General features: G+C 40.6%; 1 protein-coding gene across 1 annotated transcript; it reads right to left on the bottom strand.

Annotated features, from left to right (window-relative positions):
• Window positions 1-4,423: 4,423 nt before the first annotated feature.
• On the bottom strand, window positions 4,424-26,702 carry LOC119795191 (putative nuclease HARBI1). The gene is made up of 5 exons (XM_038303050.1): window positions 26,590-26,702; window positions 20,565-20,700; window positions 5,804-5,907; window positions 5,606-5,695; window positions 4,424-5,396 (listed from the first exon to the last, which is right to left on the bottom strand). Exons 1-5 carry the CDS (start codon window positions 26,700-26,702, stop codon window positions 4,424-4,426), a joined length of 1,416 nt encoding a protein of 471 aa, XP_038158978.1.
• Between the last annotated feature and the right edge of the window lie 325 nt (window positions 26,703-27,027).

Here is a 27,027-nt window from a genome sequence, read left to right as displayed (position 1 = left end):
CTACTGTCTCTGAGACAAAAGAAGCACCTGCCTGATCTCACACACACACACACTCACAGATTGGTCTGCCTCGTGCCTAACACAAGGCCACTTTGTGCCCATACAAGAGATCTGGGAATTGACATGAAACACACACTCCAGGCATATGTGTGAATGTGTGTGCAGAGGTTATGGCCATTGGCGGGAGAAGGAAGGGGCTGCAAGTACGTAAGCCGGTTGTTTTTGTGTGTGTGCATGGGGAGGGGTGCTCACAGTAGGAGTCAGTTTGGCGGGAAGGTCGGGCTTGTTGAATATACATCTGTTCTCCAGTGTGCCAGGCTGCACAGCACACTGCAGAGAACACACACGCAAAGTCAGCCGGCCATTTGTGAGCAACAGAAAAGCATCGTGTCGTAGTGTGCCTGATTAACAACAGCTCAATCTGTCCATCTGTGTGTGTGTGGAGCGGAAGCAACACTAAAACACTTGTTGCACATCTGTCCTCCAATGCATGCCGAATTACAGGCTTCTGTGGAGAAAGAGAGGCTCTGTTGATTCAAACAAGCGTCTATTAACAGTCAGTCAAGGAGACGCAGGTGGACTCCACTGTAGCTCTTTGCTTTTAGCATTTCCAATCATTTCAGTCACAGGGATTTTATTTGCTGCCAGTAGCATCAAAAATCCAATCTGAAATCTGCCGAATGTGAAATTATAGAAAAAAGTGTTTTAATAAGCAGCTCTGCCAGAAAAAAAAACATTTAAAAGTAGACTGACTCCAAATCGAATGGTTCTTTCCATAAAGACACAGATTTTTACCAGGATAGGAAGATTATAAAATGCTGCTTTCTTGTTTCAGTGTGACCCAGGAAATGATGATGTCATATGATGTCTTAGCTCTTCGTCACCCACCTTTCCCCACAAACACCAGACGTCATTCAGACGTTGGTTTTTAGGCTAAATTTGGTCCGTCTGTTATAGTCTGGATTAGTCCAGAAATCATTGTTAATCATTGGTCAGTCTGATTTGATCCCACTTTAGACCAATCATAGACGTTTCAAACCCAGTTTTTAACGACGTCCTTCGAATGTTAATCATGTCATCTTTTACTTGGTTTGTTGCCTCTTTCCTCCACTGTTGCTGAGTTTCTCTCATATAAGTTGTCTGCACATTTTTAGCGTTTAGTCAGCTGATCCCTGTAGGTTCATATCTGTCATATGACCAATGGGTCTGGCATTCGTTCTTCATCGTCTTACTTGGCGTTACAGTGCATGCACTTCTGTGGACACATTGTTTTAAGAGCGTTTGTTTAAAAGATACTGTCTGTCTCAGTATGGAATGGGACTTAAAGTGGAGAACATGATTATCTTATAACTTTGTCAAAATACTGATAATCAAAAACATTTGGTTTGAGGACGGGAGATAGAAAAATATTTTATATTTTATCTTTGGATCATTTTTAAAGCTGTACCAGCAGATTAAGTTAGCTTTCATTTTTAGCTGTAACTGTAACAAGACGTTTTCTATTTAGATTTTGTCAAGTATTTTTATTTATTATTTTTGCTGTAAATATTCAAGATATATTTTCAAGTCAGAAGCGTGTATAAGAAGCAATTCACCTGTTGCCATCAACGGACTTCAGTATAAATATTAGTTTAGGAACATGGTAGGCCGTGACAAATGTAAAGTAATAAAGAAAAGAAAAGCAAAAAAAAGTAAAAGAAAAGAAGAAAACAATGACTGGCCAGATGATCAGCTAGATCAATTGTCCAGTCATTGTTTGAACAGATTTTAAACCAGGTGTTTTAAACAGAGATGGTTTAAACAGATTTTATTAACAAACATTACTCACTATTTTTGCAGCTGCCGTATTGTGGGAGCTGCTAGAGGCTAGAAAGCGCAGCTGAAAACGTTGCTTCTCCCTTAGACCTGGGATCATCTAAGAGCTTTTAGTTGTGGGACCTTAGCTAGCGATACGTGGATACAACAGCCGATTAAAGTTAAAGGGTTTAAAAAGGACAGCATTATATCACCTTGTATTCGAAAGACTGACCGATTAAATACAAACAGAATGTACTGGTATTTCTCTGTTTATCAGACATAAAGTGTCTTTATAGTGAAATGTATACAATCTCTATCTGTTTCACTCTCTCACTGACTCAGATCACAGATATGTGGAGAAATTTCTTGCAGCTTTTTTCCCCTCTACTTTTTGTTATTTAAGTACTTTAAAAGGAACAATGACTAAAGCTCTTGATGAATGCTGCAGTTTCTGACCAGGAAAAAAAGCAAGCACATGTTGATAACATGCATGAAAGCAAACATTCAGTTCAATTGAGTCTATTAACTCCAATTCACATGATGTCATCTCAGGTCACAATTCACCGGATCATTCAGATAGATTGATTCAAAGTTTTCTATTTAAGGAAAACCAGCTGATTGCATCGACTCATTGACTCTTCAGCAATCCCTCACACTAAGCATGCTTGTAGTGACAGTGTAGAGGAAAAACTCCCTTTGAACAGAAAGAAACCTCCAGCAGAACCAGGCTCAGTGTGAGCGGTCATCTGCTGAGGCCGACTGGGGTTCAAGGAGACAGAAGCAGACATAGAAAAAGAAGCATATACCCCGTTTACACTACCCTTAAAAAACTGAGCCGAGACCGGTCCGAGCTCAGTAACTGCAATAACTTGTCGTGTGTGAACGGAAACAACCTGAACTGAACCGAGATAGACATAACCGGACCCCGCTAACTGCAGACCAGTTCCCGAGGTGGGTTCGGCTCGGTTCTCTGATAACAAGAGCGCATGAGCAGAACGCGTCATCGCCGACTGGCTGAACATGCCGATTCACACTCCATTCCAGTAGTTGGCGGTAATGCCCCACCGGAAGTTGCTTGCCAACAAACACAATACAGAAGAAGAAGAACAAGTATAAACAACAGAGATCTTCTCCACGCAACATTTTCAATAATGGCTTCAAAAGAGCGTGGTGCGACCTGGGATGACGCCGAGACTGAGGCCGTTATTGCTATATGGGCAGAGGACGCTATGCAGGCGATGTTGGAGGGCGCGAAACACAACCACAAAGTGTTTAAAAAGATTTCGGACGAAATGACGGTAAAGGGATACGACCGAGACCCGAAGCAGTGCCGAGAAAAGATAAAAAAACCTTCAAACACATTATAAGAAGATTGTCGACCACAATAACATGTCGGGGAGAGGAAGAAAAACGTGGAAGTTCTACGGTGCCATGGATGAAGTGCTGGGCCTCCGTGCATCGTCGAGACCTCCAGTACTTATAGAGACCTCTTCTCTAAACCCTGCAGCAACAAGTATGTTACCGAAAATCATTAGTTTTTTATTCTGTTGATCTACTAATCTACTAAGAAATGTCTTTAGCTGCACTTTTTCATTCATTTTTTTGTTTCCATTTTAGTGGACGATGATGCAACATCGGACCACGAGGAGCATGAGTACAGCACGCATGATGGTATGTAGGCTCTACAGCAGCATGTAGTATCAGTGTTAAAATTACAAATCTGCTGCCATTAAAAAATGTGTTCAATTTAATCTTCATATCTTTCTCTATCAAATTGAGATCTTTGTTTACTCTTGTAATACGGCATTAAAAGTAGCTGTAGCTCTACATGTAAATTTGAGGGTGTATGTATTTCAGATTCAATATTTATCTATTTTCTTTGTTCTTGTTTGTTGTTTATTGCAGAGATGGATGATGAGCGGTCTTTGAACGAATCTATAGCAAGTTGTGTTTCTGAGGAGCCAGGAGGAAGTCGCATTCCTGAAGGTCCTGGCGATGATACTCCTGCTGCCAAGGCTCCTGAATCATCTGTTAAACGCAAGAGGAAGAGCAAAACCGTAAAAGCTATTGACTCTACAATAGAGGAATACATTAAAGCTCAAAAACAGTCTGATGACCTTTGGCTGGCAGCATTTAAAGAACATGAGGAGTCAATCCAACGACATCAGCGCCACATGATGCAGGAAATGGAAAGGAACCGATTTCAGGTAAAAATGCATTTCTTTAATTAATCAGAAAATGAAATGTACATTTGACATTTACATAAATTGTTTGGTTTTTTTTTAAACAGGCTGAAGAGAAACAGAGGGAACACGAGATGCGGATGATGCAGATGATGGTCCAGTTGTTGACTCAACCAGCACAATTACAACCTCTGAACCCTGCGTCCCCTTCGACTTCTGTGCCAAATTTTTCGACTTATGGACCTTATCAATAACTGAAAAATATTGTAAAATATGTAAATTTTTTTATTGTTTTACAAATGTACAATACATAACATGTTTATACAAAAATTGTTGTTGTTACTGACTTTTTCAAAATATACACCACACTAGTAATTGCAAAATTATGTAAAACTAAACTGTAAGAAATTATTTAAAATACATAACATTTAAGTCGATGTAGGCTAATTTTGCTCTGCAAAGTAACGGCAGAGAGCATTTCTTATATTGTGGGCATTGTTAATATCAGGATTGTTATCTCCATCAACCAAATTCTTCCTAGGTGGCTGATTTGCCTCATTGGCCCACTGATCAAGGAAATCCTCTCCTTGCATCTCACAGATATTGTGTAGGGTACAGCAAGCAGCGATGACATTTGGAACATTTGATGTCTTGTTGTCAACTCGTTTCAAAAGCCTTCTCCATCTCCCTTTTAGCCGCCCAAAAGCGTTCTCTACCAACATCCTGTTACGGCTATGGATGTGGTTGTATTTTTTTTGGGCTTCTGTTGTCCCTGCATTTTCTGGATAAGGCTTCATCAGCCAGGGTAAGAGAGGGTATGCTGGATCGCCAAGTATAACGGGAGGCACCATCACACCATCAATTTCTGTTTGAAGATGGGGGAAAACACCATTTTCCCAAATCTGGTATAGACGGGAGTTGACTAAAACACGAGCATCATGAGTGCTTCCTGGCCATCCAATACAGAGATCTCTAAACATATACCTGTCATCTACAAGCGCTTGCATATTAATGCTATACCAGCCCTTTCTATTAAAATAATCAACTCGGCTCTCCTTGGGGGCGACAATGGGTATGTGTGAGCCATCAATAGCACCTATGCAAGTCGGATATCCCCATTTTTCTTTAAATGACTCCATCATATTTCTAGCCTCTATATCAGTGGGGAGCTTTATGAACTGTGGTGTCAGATGAAAAAATATTGCTTCACAAACATCCTTGACAAACATGCACAGTGAGGCTCTGGATATTCCGAAAAGGTGAGCAATGGTCCGATAATCTGATGTGGTTCCAAGAAACCACAAGACAGCACCAACTTTCTGCTCCACAGGAATAGGCTGTCGCATCTTCGTTTCTGCCTTGGAGACATGAGGCCTGAGCGACTCACAAAGCCATTTGAAGGTTCTGTAGCTCATTCTGAAAAAAAAAGAAGAAATTTCACAATATTTTTGCATTTATTATACGCAGTGCTTTGTCGTTTTTCACTTTATTAATTCAGAAATCAAAACAAATAATGGTTTCATTCATCGCATTGCTCTTCAGGAAAAAAATGGGTCTATCAGTTGAAGTATTAATAACCCTTATTTAAAAAATGGGAAAGAAAATCAGCTTTTTTTTGTAATTACCTGAAGTTTTCGATCCATTGCTGAGGGTTGAATGTCTCTCGTACTATATAAAGCCACCAGTGTTCGCTCCGCTCTCTCATCCAAACCCTTCTGTAAGCACAACAAAAATAAGGGAGACTTAAAAAAAAGCGAAATAATACATCTCAAATGCGGACAGTTAATGGAAAGAACAGGTAACAAGTATACTAGCTTCCCTACCGTTCCACACGGTTTCCAGTGATTACTCGGCTCAGCAGTGTGATGAACCTCAGGGTCCGTCGCTGTTTCCGGCGTCTGTAAATCCAGAGTAGACGATAATTTCCCTGATCCACTTCCCAAAAGCCGACTTTCTCAAGTACATCCGCGCAAGGTTGCCGTCTTCGCCTGACCCACCGCAAACACCGAAGTACAGCAATAATAATCAAGCATAACTTTCTGAATGTGACGGGCGCCGCCATTTTGATTTGCTTGATTCCCTCCTCCTTCGTCTTCTTCTTCTTGGGTTTTACGGCGGTTGACAAACAGCGTTTGGTGCATTACCGACACCAGCTGCTTGAGTCCCTCCTTCAATCTTAGCAGTATTACCGCACATCGTCACTAGGAGGCGAGGAGTCGAGATAACCGAGATAAATCTGATTTGCCGGATTGGATTTTTATAGAAAACTATATTATTTCCTTAATAAAGCCAGATTTATAAAAGTAAAAGTTTATTCTTGTATTGAAAAGTTTTTTTGGAAAACTTCTTCTGCCAAAAAAAAAAGGTTTTCCCCTTTCTTGTTTAAATTAATGACTGTAATTGTGTCTTTCAAGGAGGCCTCACCAGGAAATCTGACCTTTTCATGTTAAAATGTGTGTTGGTGTTTGGGTGTCAGCAAAAACCTGTCGAAATATTTTTACTTTCTTAGTTTTTTTTGGCCTGGGTCAGAGTGCTGGCCTAGTGGTTGGAGCAGTGAGCTGTGCTCTGAGAAGTTTGCAAGTACCCAGTTCAATCCCCACAGCCTCCACTTTAGGTCCCTGAGCAAGACCCTTAACCTCACACAGCTCCCCGGGTGCTGCACAATGACAGCCCACTGCTCCCCGAGGGGAGGGGTTAAATGCAGAGAGGGAATTTCTCCAGTGTGAGATCAATAAAATTCAATTCCTTCAAATTTCTTTTGTTCAAACTAGAAAGGCTCACAAGGGTCGGCTTCCCCTTTTAGTCCTCCATGATACATGTCATTAATGGACGTGTGCTAACATTAGCGAAAACAGTGACTCTGTCATGTTTGTGGCTCCTGGGCATTATTATTTTACTTTTGCTATTTCAAAAATGTTCAAAGACACAAAGAACGCCCCTTTTCTCCTCCGACCAATGTTTTTGGAATCTTCTTCAAATAGCGATCATACCTGCCATTTGTGTGCGGTGCTGTTGCAAACTTTGGTTACCTTTGGAATAATATAATTCCAGACAAATGAGTGCAGCTGACAGCATTAATGAATAAAGATATGTCAAATACACATATTTGCATCCACTGCCAGTATTTGATGGCTTTGCATTGAAATGCTGGATCAGTGAGGTGGACGTGTTACTTGGAAAGGTTGTGTTATTTTCTGCTACTGACCTCATTGTACATGTTGGTAAAATGTTCATCACAGGTTTCCTGCTGTTTGAAAACACAAAGGTTCTGTTATTATGGACCAGAGATAGATAGTGAGGATGAGAAACAATAGAGAAAGATAGAGTGACATTAGTAGTAGCCTCTTTGTATTTGCAGTTTTGTGTCTCGTGTCTACCCTGGCTTCCTCCTCCTGAACTCTCCCTCTGGCTGCTTTAAGGGTTTAACCTGTTCTTTGTTTTCTTGTCTCCTATTTAAGCAGAAGTTTCAGCCATAAATTTAGCTAGAAAAAAACAAAGGTGCTGGTGCTCTCCTGGGGTTACTTGGCCCTGTGAGTTTTCCAGGCTTGTGGTGTGTGGTTGGTACGGTGTTTGGTCTTTTACGTCCCTTGTGTGGCGCTAGGTAGTACCTACAGCCAGTGGATGGGGCGACTGCGGTTACCGCTTCCACCTGTGCACTGCAGTCTGTGGCTGGCTTGGTTTGCCTGGAAAGAGTGGTTGGTTAGTCAAGGTTTGGCGACCTAGCTGGTGTGGGTGCATGTTGTTCATGTGGATAGGGCATGGGGGATTTTATACAACCTTGTGGGGACAATTTCCCAGAAATATTCTACCTTTTGGAGACACATAGGTACTTGTTGGGACCAACGACGGGTCCCTATGATCAGGTTGGGTCTTGGGCTGCTTCTGCAATGTTAGAAACATATGAAAAAGCTAATAAAAACAGTTATGTGAATTATTCCTCATTATGCAAGTTAATTACTGCTTGCTTTTATCAATTGATTTTCTTTATTTGTGTATTCATCTTAATGCTTATCTTTTTATTATGCAGTTATTTATTTCAGTAATTCAAAGTTATTCTTCTATAGAATTTATCTACCTTCTCTGTCATGAAAACAAAATCCTGGGTTTTAATCCATTTCCTTGCAGCCTATCCATTTTGTTATGACATTCTCTTTGGTTTTCTGTTCTAGAGTCACTTTTGTATTCTGCAGCCAAAAAGAAAGGATGTTAAGGACAAACCTGGTTATATGCTGTCACCTTCACTGCATTTTGCTTTCCTGGATTATCAAAGGTTTTCATTTTGAAAATTATAACACCAACTGTAACAATCAAATGTTTATTTTTTAAACTTATCATTGGGCTACATGAAGTTATTAGAAATGAGATGTTCTCATTATCGCTGCAGAGCATGAAGGTGACAGAAAATGCAAAAAATACAGTATTTGTTAGGGCCAGTCCTGTTCTGTAGACTTGGCCTTTAGATCTAGTTTAGATCTAGATCTAAGTAGATTTCCCAGGACAGCCTGGTTTACTGATGGCTTTTTAAGCCAGTTTTTCTTCCCAGCGTTGATTTTCTTTCCTATTTTCAAAGCTCTAGTAGTAACTTGTTGCATACCGCAATGAACCACCACTGGAAGAAAACAGCCTTTTTTTCTGATTAACGTGTTTTGATATTCATTTACTGCAGCTAAGGAGGGCTCAGTCTAACTGGTTGATCTTCCTTTTTGTAATCAATTTTTCACTCAGGGACAGTGATTGGCCTGCATGTTCTGAATGCTGGCGTACCATTAAGAATAAATGATGAACAGTTTAGTTTGTGCCTTCAAGTCGTTGCCCATAGGAAGACGTTACTTGGATATAACCTAACGGAATATCTTCAGAACGGCTCCAAATGACACTAAACTCATATGGGTGAGTAGAACATGATGGAATAACGGAAAATCAAAGACCAATGGAAAAGAAACGACGTTCCCCTTTAAATGTCACAAAGAGGGAAAACTTATAGGGGCAAAAACGTTTTACCTGTAGTTGTTGCAGTTGTTGTAGTTTTATTATTATGCTTCATTTATTTAACATTTGAACAGATAATTAACCTATTAAAACTTGTTTGTTGTGTCATTTATTTTATTTGTTTTTAGTGTGTATGTATTCTCCTAAAGCTCATTTTGCATCCCAACAGCTGCTGCACTTGAACTGTAGGATTATCTAAAAATGGGCCAGTTATCACATGAATCATCTTCCTGTCAAAGAATCATCAATGAAACAAAATGCAAGCTTACCAACCCTACCTCATAGACAGATTGACCAGGCGAGGAAACAGGTCTGAGTAATAACCTTAGTATCTCTGTTATCACTAACATGTCACACAGTGATAAAGGGGCGGCGACTTTTAACAACCAACCAGCAAACTTCCACACAAGAGCTGTAACATTGCTGGCAGAGACATCAAGACAACTTCCGGTAATAAACTGCCAGTGGTGTCAAAAGTTCACACATTTGTTACTTAAGTAGAAGTATAGATCCTGCAGTTTAAAAACACTCTGGTAAAAGTTGAAGTATCAACTTGACCTCTTTACTCAAGTAAAAGTGAAAAAGTATGTGCTCCAAAAACTACTTAAAGTATAAAAGTATAAAGTAACCTTTAATAAAAACAGCCAGATGCCGCTATATGAACTGAAAGCTCAATTTTTCGACTATTTCTAAAACTTCTCTGAGATAGGGCCAAGGATGAGGGAGGTCTTGTTCGTCTCCGTCTCCCGATACGCTCTCGCCTGTGTCCGACCTTTCAGACATTTCAACATCTTTTTCTGAATCCCACATTGTAGTATGGCATAGACAATTCACGTTAGCAGTTTGAAGAACACCTGCTTGCTTCTGATGATTTCCTTTAACTAACCAATGAGTGTTTGCGTTCTATGACTCATCCAATCACACTAGTTTTCACTAGATGTGGATGGAGCCAATGATCTGCATTGGATAGAGCACATGACGGGAAATAAAGATTTACAAACATTAAACCAGGGGAACCAATTAAAAATCAGTGGGGTCCGAATAAAGAAAATCATCAACCAGTAAAGATCCAGAGACATTTTTATTGATCTGTTACTTTAAACAGAATTTAACACTGAAATACCTATAACAGATATAAGAGTATAAGTAAAGTTCTGTTCTGTTTATGTCTCTTTCCTTGTAAGTATGAAATTTCCTATGGTCCATAGCTATCTGATGCTCGGGAATGCATCACACTGGTCTGTGTAGATGCACGTTTGACTTTCTGCTTGGCAGGGATGCATTTTTCGGCATACATACGCGGTCCGGTGTTACTGTAAAAAACTGAAAGTGTAACTGAAAACTCACATAGAAAATTTAAACAGAACCAAAAATTGATTGATCGACCTTATCAATCTCACAGTGGATAAAATGACGGTTGGTTTATCAGCTCAAATAGTCAAAGGAGAAGAAGAAGGGGCCAAAGGAAGATAAAGGTGCATGATGGGATATATACAGTGTGTACAGTGCGTCCATCGTACACATTTTTTTAATAGCAAGATTATTATACAAAGTTATTGCACAGGGTGTTTACATGGGCATTATTTATATTTATAGGTATAGTCATTGCACTGGGTGTTTAGATGGGCATTATTTATATTTATAGGTATAGTTATTGCACAGGGTGTTTACATGGGCATTATTTATATTTAAAGGAATAGTTATTGCACAGGGTGTTTACATGGGCATTATTTATATTTACAGGTATAGTTATTGCACAGGGTGTTTACATGGGCATTATTTATATTTACAGGTATAGTTATTGCACAGGGTGTTTACATGGGCATTATTTATATTTACAGGTATAGTTATTGCACAGGGTGTTTACATGGGCATTATTTATATTTATAGGTATAGTTATTGCACAGGGTGTTTACATGGGCATTATTTATATTTATAGGTATAGTTATTGCACAGGGTGTTTACATGGGCATTATTTATATTTATAGGTATAGTTATTGCACTGAGTGTTTACATGGGCAATATTTATATTTATAGGTATAGTTATTGCACAGGGTGTTTACATGGGCATTGTTTATATTTATAGGTATAGTTATTGCACAGGGTGTTTAAATGGGCAATATTTATATTTATAGGTATAGTTATTGCACTGGGTGTTTACATGGACATTATTTTTATTTATAGGTATAGTTATTGCACAGGGTGTTTACATGGGCATTATTTATATTTATAGGTATAGTTATTGCACAGGGTGTTTACATGGGCATTATTTATATTTATAGGTATAGTTATTGCACTGGGTGTTTACATGGGCATTATTTATATTTATAGGTATAATTATTGCACAGGGTGTTTACATGGGCATTATTTATATTTATAGGTATAGTTATTGCACTGGGTGTTTACATGGGCATTATTTATATTTATAGGTATAGTTATTGCATTGGGTGTTTGCATGGGCATTATTTATATTTATAGGTATAGTTATTGCACTGGGTGTTTACATGGGCATTATTTATATTTATAGGTATAGTTATTGCACAGGGTGTTTACATGGGCATTATTTATATTTATAGGTATAGTTATTGCACAGGGTGTTTACATGGGCATTATTTATATTTATAGGTATAGTTATTGCACAGGGTGTTTACATGCGCAATATTTATCTTTATAGGTATAGTTATTGCACTGGGTGTTTACATGGACATTATTTATATGTATAGGTATAGTTATTGCACTGGGTGTTTACATGGGCATTATTTATATTTATATGTATAGTTATTGCACAGGGTGTTTACATGGGCATTATTTATATTTATAGGTATAATTATTGCACAGGGTGTTTACATGGGCATTATTTATACTTATAGGTATAGTTATTGCACTGGGTGTTTACATGGGCATTATTTATATTTATAGGTATAGTTATTGCATTGGGTGTTTGCATGGGCATTATTTATATTTATAGGTATAGTTATTGCACTGGGTGTTTACATGGGCATTATTTATATTTATAGGTATAGTTATTGCACAGGGTGTTTACATGGGCATTATTTATATTTATAGGTATAGTTATTGCACAGGGTGTTTACATGGGCATTATTTATATTTATAGGTATAGTTATTGCACAGGGTGTTTACATGCGCAATATTTATCTTTATAGGTATAGTTATTGCACTGGGTGTTTACATGGACATTATTTATATGTATAGGTATAGTTATTGCACTGGGTGTTTAAATGGGCATTATTTATATTTATATGTATAGTTATTGCACAGGGTGTTTACATGGGCATTATTTATATTTATAGGTATAGTTATTGCACAGGGTGTTTACATGGGCAATATTTATATTTATAGGTATAGTTATTGCACTGGGTGTTTACATGGACATTATTTTTATTTATAGGTATAGTTATTGCACAGGGTGTTTACATGGGCATTATTTATATTTATAGGTATAGTTATTGCACTGGGTGTTTACACGGGCATTATTTATATTTATAGGTATAGTTATTGCACAGGGTGTTTACATGGGCATTATTTATATTTATAGGTAAGTTATTGCACTGGGTGTTTACATGGGCATTATTTATATTTATAGGTATAGTTATTGCACAGCGTGTTTACATGGGCATTATTTATATTTATAGGTATAGTTATTGCACAGGGTGTCAGATATAGAGAAACAGGTTATTGCTCAGGGTATTAAATAGTAATTATTCTCCATTGCAGCAGTTATTGCAGTTGTAGTGTCTCATTGTAGAGTCTGGTTGCAGCAGGGATGAATGACCTGCAGTAGCGCTCCTTTTTCCAAACAGGCTGTAAAAGTCTTTGACTAAAGGAGCTGCTCAGCTCCTCTCCAGCCTGCTGCAGAGGGTGGAAGGTGGCGTCCATGATGGATGGAAGCTTGGACAGCAGCCTCCTCCCAGCCACTGAGTCCAGAGTGCAGACTAGGACAGAAACGGCCTTTCTCACCAGTTTGTTCAGTCTCTTTCTGTCCAGCTTTGAGCTGCCAGGGGCCCAGCAGACGACAGCGTAGAGGAGGGCTGATGCCACCATAGAGTCAGAGAAGGTTTGAAGCAGGAACCTGCTCACTGCAAAGGAGCTCAGCCTCCTCAGAAGGTGGAGGGAGACTCTGGCCCTTTTTCTATAGGGCGTCGGTGTTATGAGTCCAATTTATTATTGACATGAACACCCAGGGATTTCAAACTCTCCACAGTTTCTATGTCCTGCCCTGGAGGTGAGGTGGGGGTCTTCTCCTGAAGTCCATCACCATCTCCTTGGTCTTACTGGTGTTCAGACACAGGTGGTTCTTCTCACACCAGTCCACAAAGTTCATGATGACCGATCAATACTCCAACTCCTTCCCCTCAGAAACACAGCCTACAATGGCCGAGTCATCAGAGAACTTCTGAAGATGGCAGCTGTCCGTGTTGGAGGTGAAGTGAAGAAAGGCCAGAATCACAGAATTCCCCTTCAACTCTCATCCATCACTACTTTACTCATGGATTAATTTGTTGTATATTAAAAAGGTAACGTTTTAAACAGGAGGATAAGCTTTCCTCCTCATAACCTTCTTCAGACTGGCTGAGAAGTTCCAGGTTTTCTCAGTGATTCCAGGTGAGTGTCAAAATACAACCAGAAACAAGTGCAAGAGATGTTCTGAGTTTGCAGAACCCTGTTTGGTGCAAGTACACATTTTAATTAGGTGTGGTATGTCTTTCTAATAGCTTTAAACATTTAAAACTGTGTTTTCCTTTTAACATAGCTCCCATTATGTTTCTAATAAAGGCTTAATAAATTCCTCCATCTGTTCTGGTTTGAGATGCTGCGCAGCAGGCTGGTCATGATGTTGGGCTTTGCTATACAGCCGCACCACTTTTTCTTTTTTGTTCTGTTTTTCTTAAATAACTTTTGATAATTTTTCAGAGTCAAATGCAGGACAGTATTTTGATTTATTTCGCACAATGATGGAAGTGAAAGAATCTGCATATATCTGGATATGCTGACCCTGCCTAGTCGGTGTGACATAGAAAGAAAATTAGATCAGAGATTAAAAAGTCGTTTATAACCTGTGTGACCCGGCATTAGAGGTATTGTGGAGGATTTTCTCGAATTTTTGAAAAGACAAACCCTCTCCACTTAAAAACAATGCACATGCACAACCCTGTACCCGCTCCTGAGAGGTAAACCTATTAAACTAAACCATTAAACCATCACCATATAGAGCGGGGACTATATAGTGAACTTTATAGTAAACTCAGTTAACTGAATGGTCAGACAGATGATCACTGCTTTTTGCTCCGTTGGTCACGTAATTCTTCTTCCACCATGTTTTATCAGTCGACTGGTGTCGACTGTTTCATCAGTCGACAGGTTATGCCGACAGTGGGCCGCTGTGACATCAAATCCTATAATGCTTTGCAAGGAGAACTCTCCACACAAAGCATTCTGGGATATATCTGCCTCTTCTAAGGCTTCGTAGACACTTTTTCTCTTTTTCTCTTCTGACCCTCGGCCATTTTTAAAGAACCACGGTGAGAAAGGTGAGCTTCAATGACTGTCTGAAACCGTAGTTCACCACAGATATACGCCTGAAAGTACGCAGAAAAAGATAGCTAACGGGACGAGCGCGTAGGACGGCCTTACGTAAACACATCACCAGAATGATTGACAGTTAGCAGGACCACTGATTGAGATGATCCACCCGGAAATAAAAGATCGCCCTCTGTACCTCAAAACCATCAATTTGTGAAGGGGAATAAATGAAATGGCTGCTCTCTGGAGTATTGTTCAGTGATACAGAGGACATACAGGTACAGGTAATACTGCCCCTTCATTTCCAGAGTGAAAAATGACCATTTCCAAATAATTTCATAATCTTATATTTTTGACATTTTGTTTCTGTTTAAGGTTTTCGTTTTTGAGTTGTTTGGTTTTGTTCTGTGTTCTCTAGATTTTGGTCATTTTTGTATTCTTAGACTTAGAGAGATTTATTTGTCATTTTGGTAACACAAGTGTAAAATAAAAAGAAATTTCGTTTGGAACAGCTCTCTGGACAATTTCATCTTTTTTTAAAGTGCAGCCTTGAAAAATTTAAATATATATATATATATATATATATATATATATATATATATATATATATATATATATATATATATATATATATATATATATATATATATATATATGTATATATATGTATGTATATATAAACAGTAATATAAACATATGACTGTAAATTTACAGTTCTCATCTTCTTCCTCCGCTTATCCGGGGTCGGGTCGCGGGGGCAGCAGCTTAAGAAGGGAGGCCCAGACTTCCCTCTCCCCAGCCACTTCTTCCAGCTCTTCAGGAGGAACCCCAAGGCGTTCCCAGGCCAGCCGAGAAACATAGTCTCTCCAGCGTGTCCTGGGTCTTCCCCGGGGCCTCCCCCCGGTGGGACTTGCCTGGAACACCTCACCAGGGAGGCGTCCAGGAGGCATCCTAAACAGATGCCCAAGCCACCTCAACTGGCTCCTCTCGACGTGGAGGAGCAGCGGCTCTACTCCGAGTCCCTCCCGGATGACCGAGCTTCTCACCCTATCTCTAAGGGAGAGCCCAGCCACCCTACGGAGGAAACCCATTTCGGCCGCTTGTATCCGCGATCTCGTTCTTTCGGTCATGACCCAGAGTTCATGACCATAGATGAGGGTAGGAACGTAGATCGACAGGTAAATCGAGAGCTTCGCTTTTTGACTCAGCTCTCTCTTCACCACGACGGACCGGTACAGCGCCCGCTTCACGGCAGACGCTTCACCAATCCGCCTGTCGATCTCCCGCTCCCTTCTTCCCTCATTCGTGAACAAGATCCCAAGATACTTAAACTCCTCCACTTGGGGCAGGACACCCCCCCTGACCCGGAGAAGGCACTCTACCCTTTTCCGGCTCAAGACCATGGCCTCGGATTTGGAGGCACTGATCCCCATCCCGGCCGCTTCACACTCGGCTGCGAACCAATCCAGCGAGAGCTGCAGATCACGACCTGATGAAGCCAATAGGACCACATCATCTGCAAAAAGCAGAGACGCAATACTAAGGCCACCAAAACGGATCCCCTCAACACCTTGGCTGCGCCTAGAAATTCTGTCCATGAAGGTAATGAACAGAATCGGTGACAAAGGGCAGCCCTGGCGGAGTCCAACTCTCACCGGAAACGAGCCCGACTTACTGCCAGCAATGCGGACCAGGCTCTGACACCGGTCATACAGGGACCTGACAGCCCGTATCAAAGGGCCTGGCACCCCGTATTCCCAGAGAACCCCCCACAGGGCCCCCCGGGGGACACGGTCGAATGCCTTCTCCAAGTCCACAAAGTACATGTAGACTGGTTGGGCGAACTCCCATGCACCCTCCAGGACCCTGCTGAGCTTGTAGAGCTGGTCCAGCATTCCACGACCAGGAATGTCGCAGGTCGCCGAGGTGGTTAAAAAGCTCCTCGGTGGCAGGGCCCCGGGGGTGGATGAGATCCGCCCAGAGTTCCTCAAGGTCCTGGATGTTGTAGGGTTGTGTTGGCTGACACGACTCTTCAACATTGCATGGACATCGGGGGCAGTCCCCCTGGATTGGCAGACTGGGGTGGTGGTCCCCCTGTTGAAAAAAAAATGTACAGTTCTAACTTTTTTTTTTCTTAGTTTTATGCTTCTTAGTTATCTCTTTTCCAAAAATGTATCTAATGTGTTTTTGGTATATATATTCCTTGGTCTAGTTTTAGTTGGTTATTCTTTTTCTTAGCTTTAGGTGAGGTTTCCCATGGCATATCCACTCCCTTTTCTTATCTTTCTCCTAGTATTTCCCTTTTAATTCCTTAGTTTCTTGTCATTAGTTTTATTCCTCTTTAGTTCTTTCTAGTCATCTTTAGATCCTGTTGTTTCTCCCTGGTTGTTCTTTGCTGCCCCCTGCTGTCCTTTCCTTTCCCCTTGGCTCCTTCTAATTATTGTCCACACCTGCTCTCTTTTTACCTCATTAAATTTTGCACGTAATCATCTCTGCATCTCTTCTACTCTGCATGTGGGTCCACAGCAACATCCACCAACCCTGAAAAATATGGTATGGTTGTGCCACATAGTCAGTCTCCGCCCCTTTCTGTGTGCTGCAGTGAGGTGCGTTTGTCTTACACTGCAGGCTGTCAGTCATGTCCACTGTCAGACTCGGGTCAAATATTTTTATTTTTTTTACAGTGTCCTGTCTGGCAATCTGGCAATAAGAATAATTGTCTTGGTGCCAAAAAGAGCCCAACAGATTTTACTTTCACAAGTGGAGCAGTACGGCTATCGCCATAGTGTCCCACTTGTTTCATGCATATAAATTGCTTTATTATTATTATGTAGGGAGTTTTACATTTTATATGGACATTGCAATGTAAATAGAACAGGAAAGGGGAAAAAAGGAGAAAAGATGAAAGAAAGAGGAGATAAAAGGGAGATAATGATAAAAACATCTCAGTCGGCTTCATCACCTGCAAAGAGATGTAAAAAAATAACAGCACAACCAATGGACGTGTATGAGACATTACTTACTTGAAGATCAGAATATGGGCTTTCTGTGTGGAAGTGAATCTCTGAGTACCTGGAACCAAGCACCTGTAGTTGATTTGCAATTTAGCTTAAGAAAGGGGCTGAAAATTACTTTTTGGTCCTTAAGGGGAGTCCTGTAAGCAGGAGGCTTAAAAGTTTCTTTTTTGACCTGGATTTGTCTGCAGATATGCTTACATTAGTTGTTTTCCTACAGAGGTTCTTATGAAAGCTGAATAAAGTGTAGAAAAAGAGAAGATGCTTTTAAAGTGGAGCTAAACACATACATCTTACTAGTTCTCTTACATAAAGGGATCATACATTTTTTTAAAACATGTTTTCTCCAACCTCCCAATGTAGGAATCTGAATCACACACTTTAACTGGTTTCTGCAAAACATCATAAGTGCATAAACATTTCTCTGATTTTATCTAAGAGAACATTTATCACACATAATGTGCATTAGTGTGTCTTCTGCACACAGTGGCTGTCACTCTCTCTCTCTCTCTCTCTCTCTCACACACACACACACACACCACACCCCCAACTATCAGCAAGAATCAGGCCATTTATGTCTTGACATATTCACACAATTAAGTCACCTTAATGTGAGTGGACAGGCGCCTATTGCCCTGGCTGCCAGACACAATAAACCATAATTACACATTCATTAAATGCAAACATCTGAAAAAATGTCTTCTGTTATTCTCTGAGGGGCAAAGAATAAGGAATTCCACTGTTGCATGCTAAGATTCAGGGCAAACATGTTGCCCAACTTGACTGCTGCTGCAAGAAAGAACATAAGGAGCTCTGCATCTTTCTGCTCTGCATTGAAATGAGGATTTCAAAGACTGCAAGAAGCAAAATATTCCAGGGCAGAAACAACAACAAAACTCTGCTAAATAAATGACTGTCAATGTTATGTTAAGGGCTTTTGTGAAGTGATAGTGCATGGGATGAAAATTGTAGAATTGTTAAACTGGCTCATCTAAAACCAAATATTTATACTTTGTGTAAATGAGTGTATAGTTGGTTGCATGTATCACTCCATGAACAAAAATTACAGGCAATCTGTATATTAACTGATGTACCAGCTAATTTGGCTGAACCCTGCAAACTCTAATGGAGCGTTCACATTAATTACTGAGGGACAGGAGCATTTAGTTTTCATGCAAAATCTATGGTGGCTCTGATTTTCTTATAATAAAATACTTATAATAACATACTTAGGTTATCCTGAGCTATCTCTATAGTTCTGCTGCTATAGGCTTAGACTGCTGGAGGACATAGGGACCCCTTTTTCATCATTCTGCTTCATTCTATCTCTATTCTCCCACTCTGTAGAATCTGTTAGTTCAATCTCTAACGTTCTGCTCTCTCTGCTTTTTCTCATAGTAGCTTCATCTGGTCTGTTCCTGTTTGGCTGTGACTCCATCCTGGAGAGAAATATCAGCTGTGCTGCTGCCATCAACACCTTTGTTTCTAGATGTTGGAGCTTGGCCTGTTTTTCAGTGTAGTCCTGTTTCTCTGACTGTGACTAACTGGATGTGCTCTCTTCATCCTCTGACATGGGAGCTGGCTCGGAGCTCGTCTGCCTGGCTGTGTGTTTCCTGGACGGGGCCGCCTGTGGAGCTGGTTGACAGTTGCCTTTTGTATCTATGCTTCTTTTTCTATGTCTGCTTCTGTCTCCTTGAACCCCAGTCGGCCTCAGCAGATGGCCGCTCACACTGAGCCTGGTTCTGCTGCAGGTTTCTTCCTGTTATAAGGGAATTTTTCCTCTCCACTGTCCCTACAAGCATGCTTAGTGTAAGGGATTGAGACTGAAGACTGAAGAGTCACACAACCTGTCTTTTCATTTATATGCTGACAACTTGCAGATATATTTGCCCTTGAAACCAAATAAAAACATTGCATTCACTAAGCTACTGGACTGCATCACAGATATAAAGCAGTGGCTGTCACAGAACTCTTTGCACTTAACAACAGGAAAACCGAATTCATTTTGTTTGGTTCTCCATCTATTTCAAACGTTCTCACCACAAACTCCAGCAATCTAGCCCCCCTTTTTATATCTCATGTCAAAAATCTTGGGGTAACATTTGATAATGGGCTCAAATTTGACAAACAGATTAGCTCCGTTGTCAGCTCGAGCTTTTTCCAGCTCCGTCTTTTGGCCAAAGTCAAGTCCTTTCTCAGTGGGCAGGATGTTGAGAAGGCAATCCATGCTTTTATTAGTTCAAGACTGGACTACTGCAATGCCCTTTACGTTGGCCTCAGTCAGTCATCAATTTCTCGTCTCTAACTTGTGCAGAACACTGCTGCCCGATTTTTAACAAACACATCCAGACGTGAACACATTACTCCTGTGCTGTCGTCACTCGACTGGCTTCCAGTCCGTTTAAGAATTGATTTTAAACTTCTGCTGTTTGTTTTTAACGCCATTCATGGCTTTGCCCCCTCTTACTTGTCTGAGATTTTAACTTTCCGCAATTGTGGCAGAGCTTTACGCTCCTCGGGTCAGCTTCTGTTAGAGATCCCTAGGTCAAGACTCAAACAGTGGGGCGATCGTTCTTTTGCCGTCGCTGCTCCCGGACTGTGGAACAAACTACCCCCTGACATCCGCACCACTACTGACCTCAGCCTTTTTTTTAAAAGCTTAAAACCCACTTTTTTAAATTAGCATTTAATTCTGACTATAATACTGTCTCTTAGATATCCTTCTTTTAATTGTATCTCTATGTCTTGTATGTGTTATGTATTGTTTTGATGGCTTTGTTGTGAAGCACTTTGGGTACCATTTGGCTATTATAAAGGGTTATACAAATAAACTTGATTGACTGATTGAAGAGTCAATGAGTCGGTGCAATCAGCTGGTTTTCCATAGATAGAAAACTTTGAATCAATCTAACTGGATGATCTGGTTGAACTGGAAACTGACCTGAGATGACAGGATGGGAATTGGAGCTATAGAAATAAACTGAATAGAATTGAAATGAATTGAATCATCATCGGACTGAGTGTAAAGCCCCGCTCTTACGCCGGCACGGTGGCAGAGCCTGTCTGGTCGGTGAGTCGTCACCTGATGAGGAGAAGTCCACGGAGGAACAGGGGCCTCGTTCCTCTTGTGGAAGGGGATAAAGCTGGACTGTGACTCTGTAGCAGCGTACCCCCCACTGCAGAGACCAGGGAACAACAACAGACCCACCATCATCAGGAGGTTCAGCAACCGGAAACAAAACACAGGAAAGGTGGCTAAAGGGGTCAGACGTATTCATCCGACATCGCGAGGAAGTGAGTATTTCAACTCTTAAACTTGAGTGTATGTTTGACTGAGTAGCTTTTAGTGGTAGTGAAGTAAGGTTTGACAATAATTATTAATACTTTTACTCAGGTGCTACTGCTGAGTACTTTGTCTACAACTATTGCATCTTGAAAACGTTCCTTGGTGAAGCAAAGTAGTTTTGTCAGGTTTGTCCAGGACTGTAGTTTACATCGTTTTAATTAGTAATTTAGATTAAGAAAAGGGATGCAAATAGCTTTTTGGTCCTTAAAGGGAGTCCTGCAAGCAGGAGGCCTTCCTGTTTAATTCACTGAAATTCATTTTTAGGGAATGCATGGAAGGTTGACCTCCTTCAGGCATGTCCTGAGTGGGTCCTGGAGGGCCGCTGTCCTGCAGGTTTTAGAGGCTTCTCCTTCAGCACAGCTGATTCCCATGATTTAGTTCAGTTAAAGCCTGTTAATCAACTATCAGTGAAAATAATCAGCTATGCTGGAGCAGGAAACCCTCTAAACCCTACAGGACAGCGGCCCTCCAGCGGCCCTCCAGCGGCCCTCCAGCGGCCCTCCAGCGGCCCTCAGGGACCCACTTTGGACATGCCTGCTAGCTAAACCCATGGAAACCTTCACACTTACGTTACCTCTCTTAGTTTTTCCCCGCATTTCCTAATCTGATGTCATTTTCAATATTTCATTAAGGTCTACAGGCTGCAGTCAGTGATGGAGTTACCTTTGATCCGATTGCTTGTGTTAACATTCGTCTTTGCAAAGAACGACTTGAAAATAAAAGCACAGCACAAACTGGAGTCTTTCAAAAGTAATCTGAAGGAGAGACTGGTGTAGGTGTGTGTGTGTGTGGGGGGGGTCTGTGCATTTGTGTGCACATCCTCCTCCTTCTGCTAACAATAATAGCTCTGTGGAGGGTACACACCACTACAACTCTTGATAAAGATACAGAGAGTAAAGGCGCAGGAATGGAGAGGCCAGAAAAAAGAGGTCTGATTTGTGGAGTGTGCCTCACACCCTCCTGTGGGTGTACCCTTCCCTTTGGGTGCCCCTCTCCTCTCTCTCTTCTCTCCCGTTCCTTTCTTCTTTGCCACTCTGATGTAATCCAAAGGCCTCCACAGGAGCAGCTGCACAGCGAACCAGTCTTCCCTCCGTCCCTCTCCCTTTCTCTAAATCTCTTTCTCTCTTTTCTTTGCACATTCACAGGCATGTGAGGTGAGGCGCGGGAGAGGAGGGCGCTCAGACACAATTGGGGTCTTTTTCTGTCCCAAAAAAGGGGCTATCGCCTCACTTCTCCTTCTGTCGACCCTCTACTGTACTATACTGAAGGCGGGTGGTTGGCTGAATGCAACAGCACAGTGTTCAAAGGCAAACATAGAGAGGCTCTATATAGAAACACTACATCCACAGAGAAAATGTCTGGATTTAAAGCCTGCCTGCTTAGTTATAATATTTAGAATAGACGAAAGAAAATATAATCATAAAGGTCACCTGAATTTATCAAAGCCAAGAGGAAAATAAGATTCACTTTAAACTACTCACACTGTAGTGTTTTAAGAGATATTACAATCTGAGTAAATGAGCTTTGTAATTTATTTATTGAAATATTTATATTTTAAAACATATTTGAAGCTTTGCTAACAGCCCCTATAGGTTGAAATGCTCATTAAAAATCAGAGTATCAGAAGATTCATTGCCTTGAAATCTCATGTTCATGGTGGATTAATTTCCACCTGTTATCTGCAGGTGTGGTCTGACGTTTCCAGAAACTTAGATTAGATTTAAAAACAGCCACTTGCCGTTAAAATTAAAATGTTTAACAAGAATAAATTCACACGACATTCTTTTACATTTAATGGATGGGGAAAGCTGCATGTCCTGAACCAAGAAATGGACACTGGGTTAAAGGCCAGAACACACTGAATGTGATTTAGCATCTGATCTGACAGAAAATCGCCCCTCAGAGGTCGCAGCGTTTAGCGCTGATTGAAAGTCAGAGGGGACGATTTCCAGCAGGGGGCAGCGTAGCTCCGACTGAGATAGAGCCCAGGTCGAGGTTAGTCGGACTACGCAGCAATTCAGCAGCAATTTCATGGATCTGACAGAAAGAGAGACGTGGTTTAAAAGTAAAACACATGGAGGAAAATAAAAAATAAAATCTGTTAATCTGACGGGGAAAGAGTCAGTTTAAAGTCGCTCATCATGTTTATAGTGAGCAGGACAGACTGGAGCAAAAACAATGAATGAAACATTAAAATAGAAAACTTTCCCCATGATAGGAGTTCAGGAGGCAGGGGTGGGGCTAGATGGGGGCCAGGGGGGGCCATGGCCACCCTTACCCAATCATTGGCCACCCCTGTGGCCACCCCTGTGGCCACTCCTACTAATTTTTCCCTCTAATACAGGTGGTGGCAGCAGTAATTCTCTCAAGAGGAATATTCAAAGTATTCATTTTATTTTTTTGTGGTTAATTATAATTATCAATATACTAACATTAAGATGATAAAAACAGAATTCCTGCTCTTTTCAGAACTAGATTTTGTGATATATGGGGTAAAGAGAAAATGTGTCTGCAAGTCATCTGGGAGTCTTCAGTGAAATCATAGATAAATAACAATTTTAATAAAAACATATCAAATAATCAATTTATTTAGATATTAGTGCTTGTAAATATCAATTTTATGCAGAATGTTTATTGATCCAAGTAGGTAAGTAATGAAAATGGAAAAGATTTATGCCCCAGATTATAAAACTGAAAGAATTTTATCCACCATACCTTTTATTTAGAAAGCATGAATGTTTAAATATATGTGTCTACTTGTTAGCAAAAGCTGTAGGAAAGTAGAGTTTGTCTTTATTTAGAAAATATAGATGTTTTGCACGTTAATTTTCCTGTTGAAACAGTGTAGAGTGACCCACTGACCAATGAGTATTTGCGTTCTATGACTCATCCAATCACACTAGTTTTCACTAGATGTGGGTGGAGCCAATGATCTGCATTGGATGGAGCACATGACGAGAAATAAATATTTAGAAACATTAAACCATGGGAACCAATTAAAAATCAGTGGGTCTGAATAAAGAAAATCATCAACCAGTAAAGGTCTGCAGACATTTTTAATGATCTGTTACTTTAAACAGAATTTAACACTGAAATAAAATGAGATATTTATGCATTCGTGTTACACATTGAATTTTGAAATAAAAAAAAAATAATTAAAAAAATAGAAATTGCCAAAGATAGCATCCCGTGCTATCTCAGAGGAGCTGACACTGTATTCCTGTAAATCCATCAGTAGTTAAAGGTCAAAGATCAGCAAATGCTAATTCTTCCTGTAAAACAATGACAGCGTAATTGTTGCTTTATGATCTGAAGCCTCATTTGGAGCTTTTAAACAGGATTTTGAAAAACTTTAATAATTTGCTGCTATAATATAATATGCTGATGAAGATTCTCAGTCATCCAGATCATAGTTATTCCATAAAATTTAAAACAAAATCCACTGGACTTGGTTGGACTTGGTTTCATCACTTGAATTGAGAAAGCTTCCTGGAGAGGTCGCGAAACGTCTTCAGATCTTGGAAACCAAGTCCAGTGGATATTTTTTGAACTTTTACTGTATAATATAATAGATTTTTTAGAATAAAAAGCAAGAAGATGTGCATAATCACAAAACAACAGAAATACAATTATAGAGCATTCAGTATTGTAAGAAAGCCCACACAGTTTCTGAATAAATACATTATTGTATTAGTTAAGTTCTGTTCCCTATATGTCTCTTTCCTTGTAAGGCTGAAATGTCCCATGCTCCTGAATGCACCATAGCTATCTGACGCTCGTGAATGCATCACACTGGTCTGTAAACGTTGTGCTGTGTAGATGCGTGATTAATTTTCCGCTTCAGACAAAGCTTTGCAGTTTCCAAACTCCCGTCGGCATCACTGTTTATTGTTATGCTTTTCCTCAGAGTAGCTTTGCCTCGTCTGTTCCTGTTTGGCTGTGACGTCATCCTGGAAAGAAACATCAGCTGTGCTGCTTCCATCAACACCCTTGTTTATATGTTGGAGATCGGCCTGTTTTCCAGTGTGGTCCTGTTTCTCTGACCGTGACTGAGTGGATGTGCTCTCTTCGTCCTCTGGCATGGGAGCTGCCTTGGAGCTCGTCTGCCTGGCAGTATGTTTCCTGGACGGGGCCGCCTTTTAAAGCTGCTTTTTGTATCTCTGCTTCTGTCTCCTTGAACCCCAGTCGGCCTCGGCAGATGGCCGCTCACACTGAGCCTGGTTCTGCTGGAGGTTTCTTCCTGTTAAAAGGGAGTTTTTCCTCTCCACTGTCGCTACAAGCATGCTTAGTGTGAGGGATTGCTGAAGAGTCAATGCAATCAACTGGTTTTCCTTAGATAGAAAACTTTGTATCAATTTGACTTTATGATCTGGTTGAACTGTAAAGTGCCTTGAAATGACATGTGTTGTGAATTTGGCGCTATATAAATAAACTGAATTGAATTGAAATTGAATTGTGTGTGAAAAACAAGAGACTAGAACAAATAAATTAGCCGAACCTCGAACACAATCTTTCGATTTAATGTTGTTCATAATATCCATACTGGGGATGCATATCTAGGCAGGGATGCACTTTTCAGCATAACACCAGACCGCAGTCCGCTAATCCGTGACCTCTGCATTAAACCGAAGCCAAGAGTAATGAGTAAATATTGTTTTAAAATGTAAGGAATAGAAAGTACTGATACTTGTGTAAAAATGTAATGAGTAGAAGTCAGAATTAGGAGGGAAAATAAGTAATGGAGTAAAGTATAGATACCTAGAAAGGGTACCTAAGTTTCGTTACTTGTCACCTCTGAGAAACACGTTACCCTTTTATCGTTGATGCGGATGTAGCTGCAGTACTTGCAAAAACCAGAGAGGGGCAGTGATAGAAATAACAAGCACAAAGGTTAACAGGTTCTGCATGCATAACTTTTAACGAGTCAATGTGCAAAGACTTTTACTACCTAGGGGGAAAATATGTCACCAATCTGATGAAAAATGAAAAACAGCTTTACTCATCATTAAAGATTGAACATTTATCGTGCACATCAAAAATATATATATATCAATATATTTCGAAATATTTAATTTTATAATAAAATGTTGATTTTTTATTATTTCTTAATCAAGGTTATTGGGTGGGGGGTGTGGCGCTGTAGTCCCCCCTGTTGGCAAGTCGCACCTGCACACAACACTGATAACCTGACTCCGCCAGATGGATTTGCTCCGCATATCCATCTGGAAACCTTCCGTTGAAGTAATTTTGGGAAGGGGCGAAAATACTGGTTAGCTGATTGGCCTATGTTGGTGATAGACGGGCCAAATAAACCAATCAGATCAACGAAGCATATGACATACTAACAGAGCGACGACGAAGAGGAGCCAATTGATAGATCAAACTCTTGCCGAAACCAGTCGGGAGAAGAGCAGAAACATCTTTTCCTCTGAGAAAAGCCTCCAGAGCAGTGTTTTGCTCTTCTTAAGTGAAGAAATACTCTGTAATTCCCATAAAACTTGCTCGATAGCCACGCTAACACTAGTTTCATCGGCTGAAGCCGCCATGTTCTTTAGACTGAACTGTCGCGCTTCTCGTTGCGTCACACCTCAACCCGCCTCAAAGCCAACGCTGATTGGACGTTCGTTTGGTGAACGGCTCCAAATTTTCTTTAACGGAGAGTAGCCAGACTGATCTGCGAGTGAAACCTTGAAAGCTCGCGAGATCAGGATGGTCTCACGAGGCTGCAACACTGAGGCTCTGGATCAGAAAGGTCAGAGCAGACCTTTCCTGCTGAGCAGACAGCAGGGGGCGCTCCTGACGACTTTCTAGGACTGCTGTGGCATCAGCCATCTTCTGGGGAGCTGTCTGTTGTAGCAGTGGCTCATCTGTAGCTGAGAGGAAGCATCTGGATCAGCTGATCAGGAAGGCCAGCTCTGATTGGATGCCCTCTGGACTCAGTGCAGGAAGTGGGAAACAGACGGATCCTAACTAAATGAACATCTCTGTTTTGTTTGTGTGCTTGACTAGAGGTGGAAATTTATCAAGGAAGATGAGATAATTTTTTTGTTCAATATTATGTTTCATAGGTTTAATTCAAACAATCAGAAAGTCGAATGCTAAGTCACATTCAACGCCATCAGAAAAGCTTCTGCTGCTTCATTGTTGATGCTTTTCC

This window comes from Cyprinodon tularosa, unplaced genomic scaffold (genome assembly GCF_016077235.1).
Source record: "Cyprinodon tularosa strain WSP-4 unplaced genomic scaffold, ASM1607723v1 ctg502, whole genome shotgun sequence".
Lineage (NCBI taxonomy): Eukaryota > Metazoa > Chordata > Actinopteri > Cyprinodontiformes > Cyprinodontidae > Cyprinodon > Cyprinodon tularosa.
Note: the sequence above shows the minus strand (reverse complement) of the source record. Positions and strands in the feature narration are given on the sequence as shown.

Coding starts and splice junctions, on each gene's coding strand:
- LOC119795191 (XM_038303050.1), bottom strand. CDS start 26,702: ATGGCTGATGCCACAGCAGTCCTAGAAAGTCGTCAGGAGCGCCCCCTG. Junction 5,696..5,803: donor ACTGGAAACCGTGTGGAACG/GTAGGGAAGCTA, acceptor TTGTGCTTACAG/AAGGGTTTGGATGAGAGAGC. Junction 5,397..5,605: donor CAATGGATCGAAAACTTCAG/GTAATTACAAAA, acceptor TTTTTTTTTCAG/AATGAGCTACAGAACCTTCA.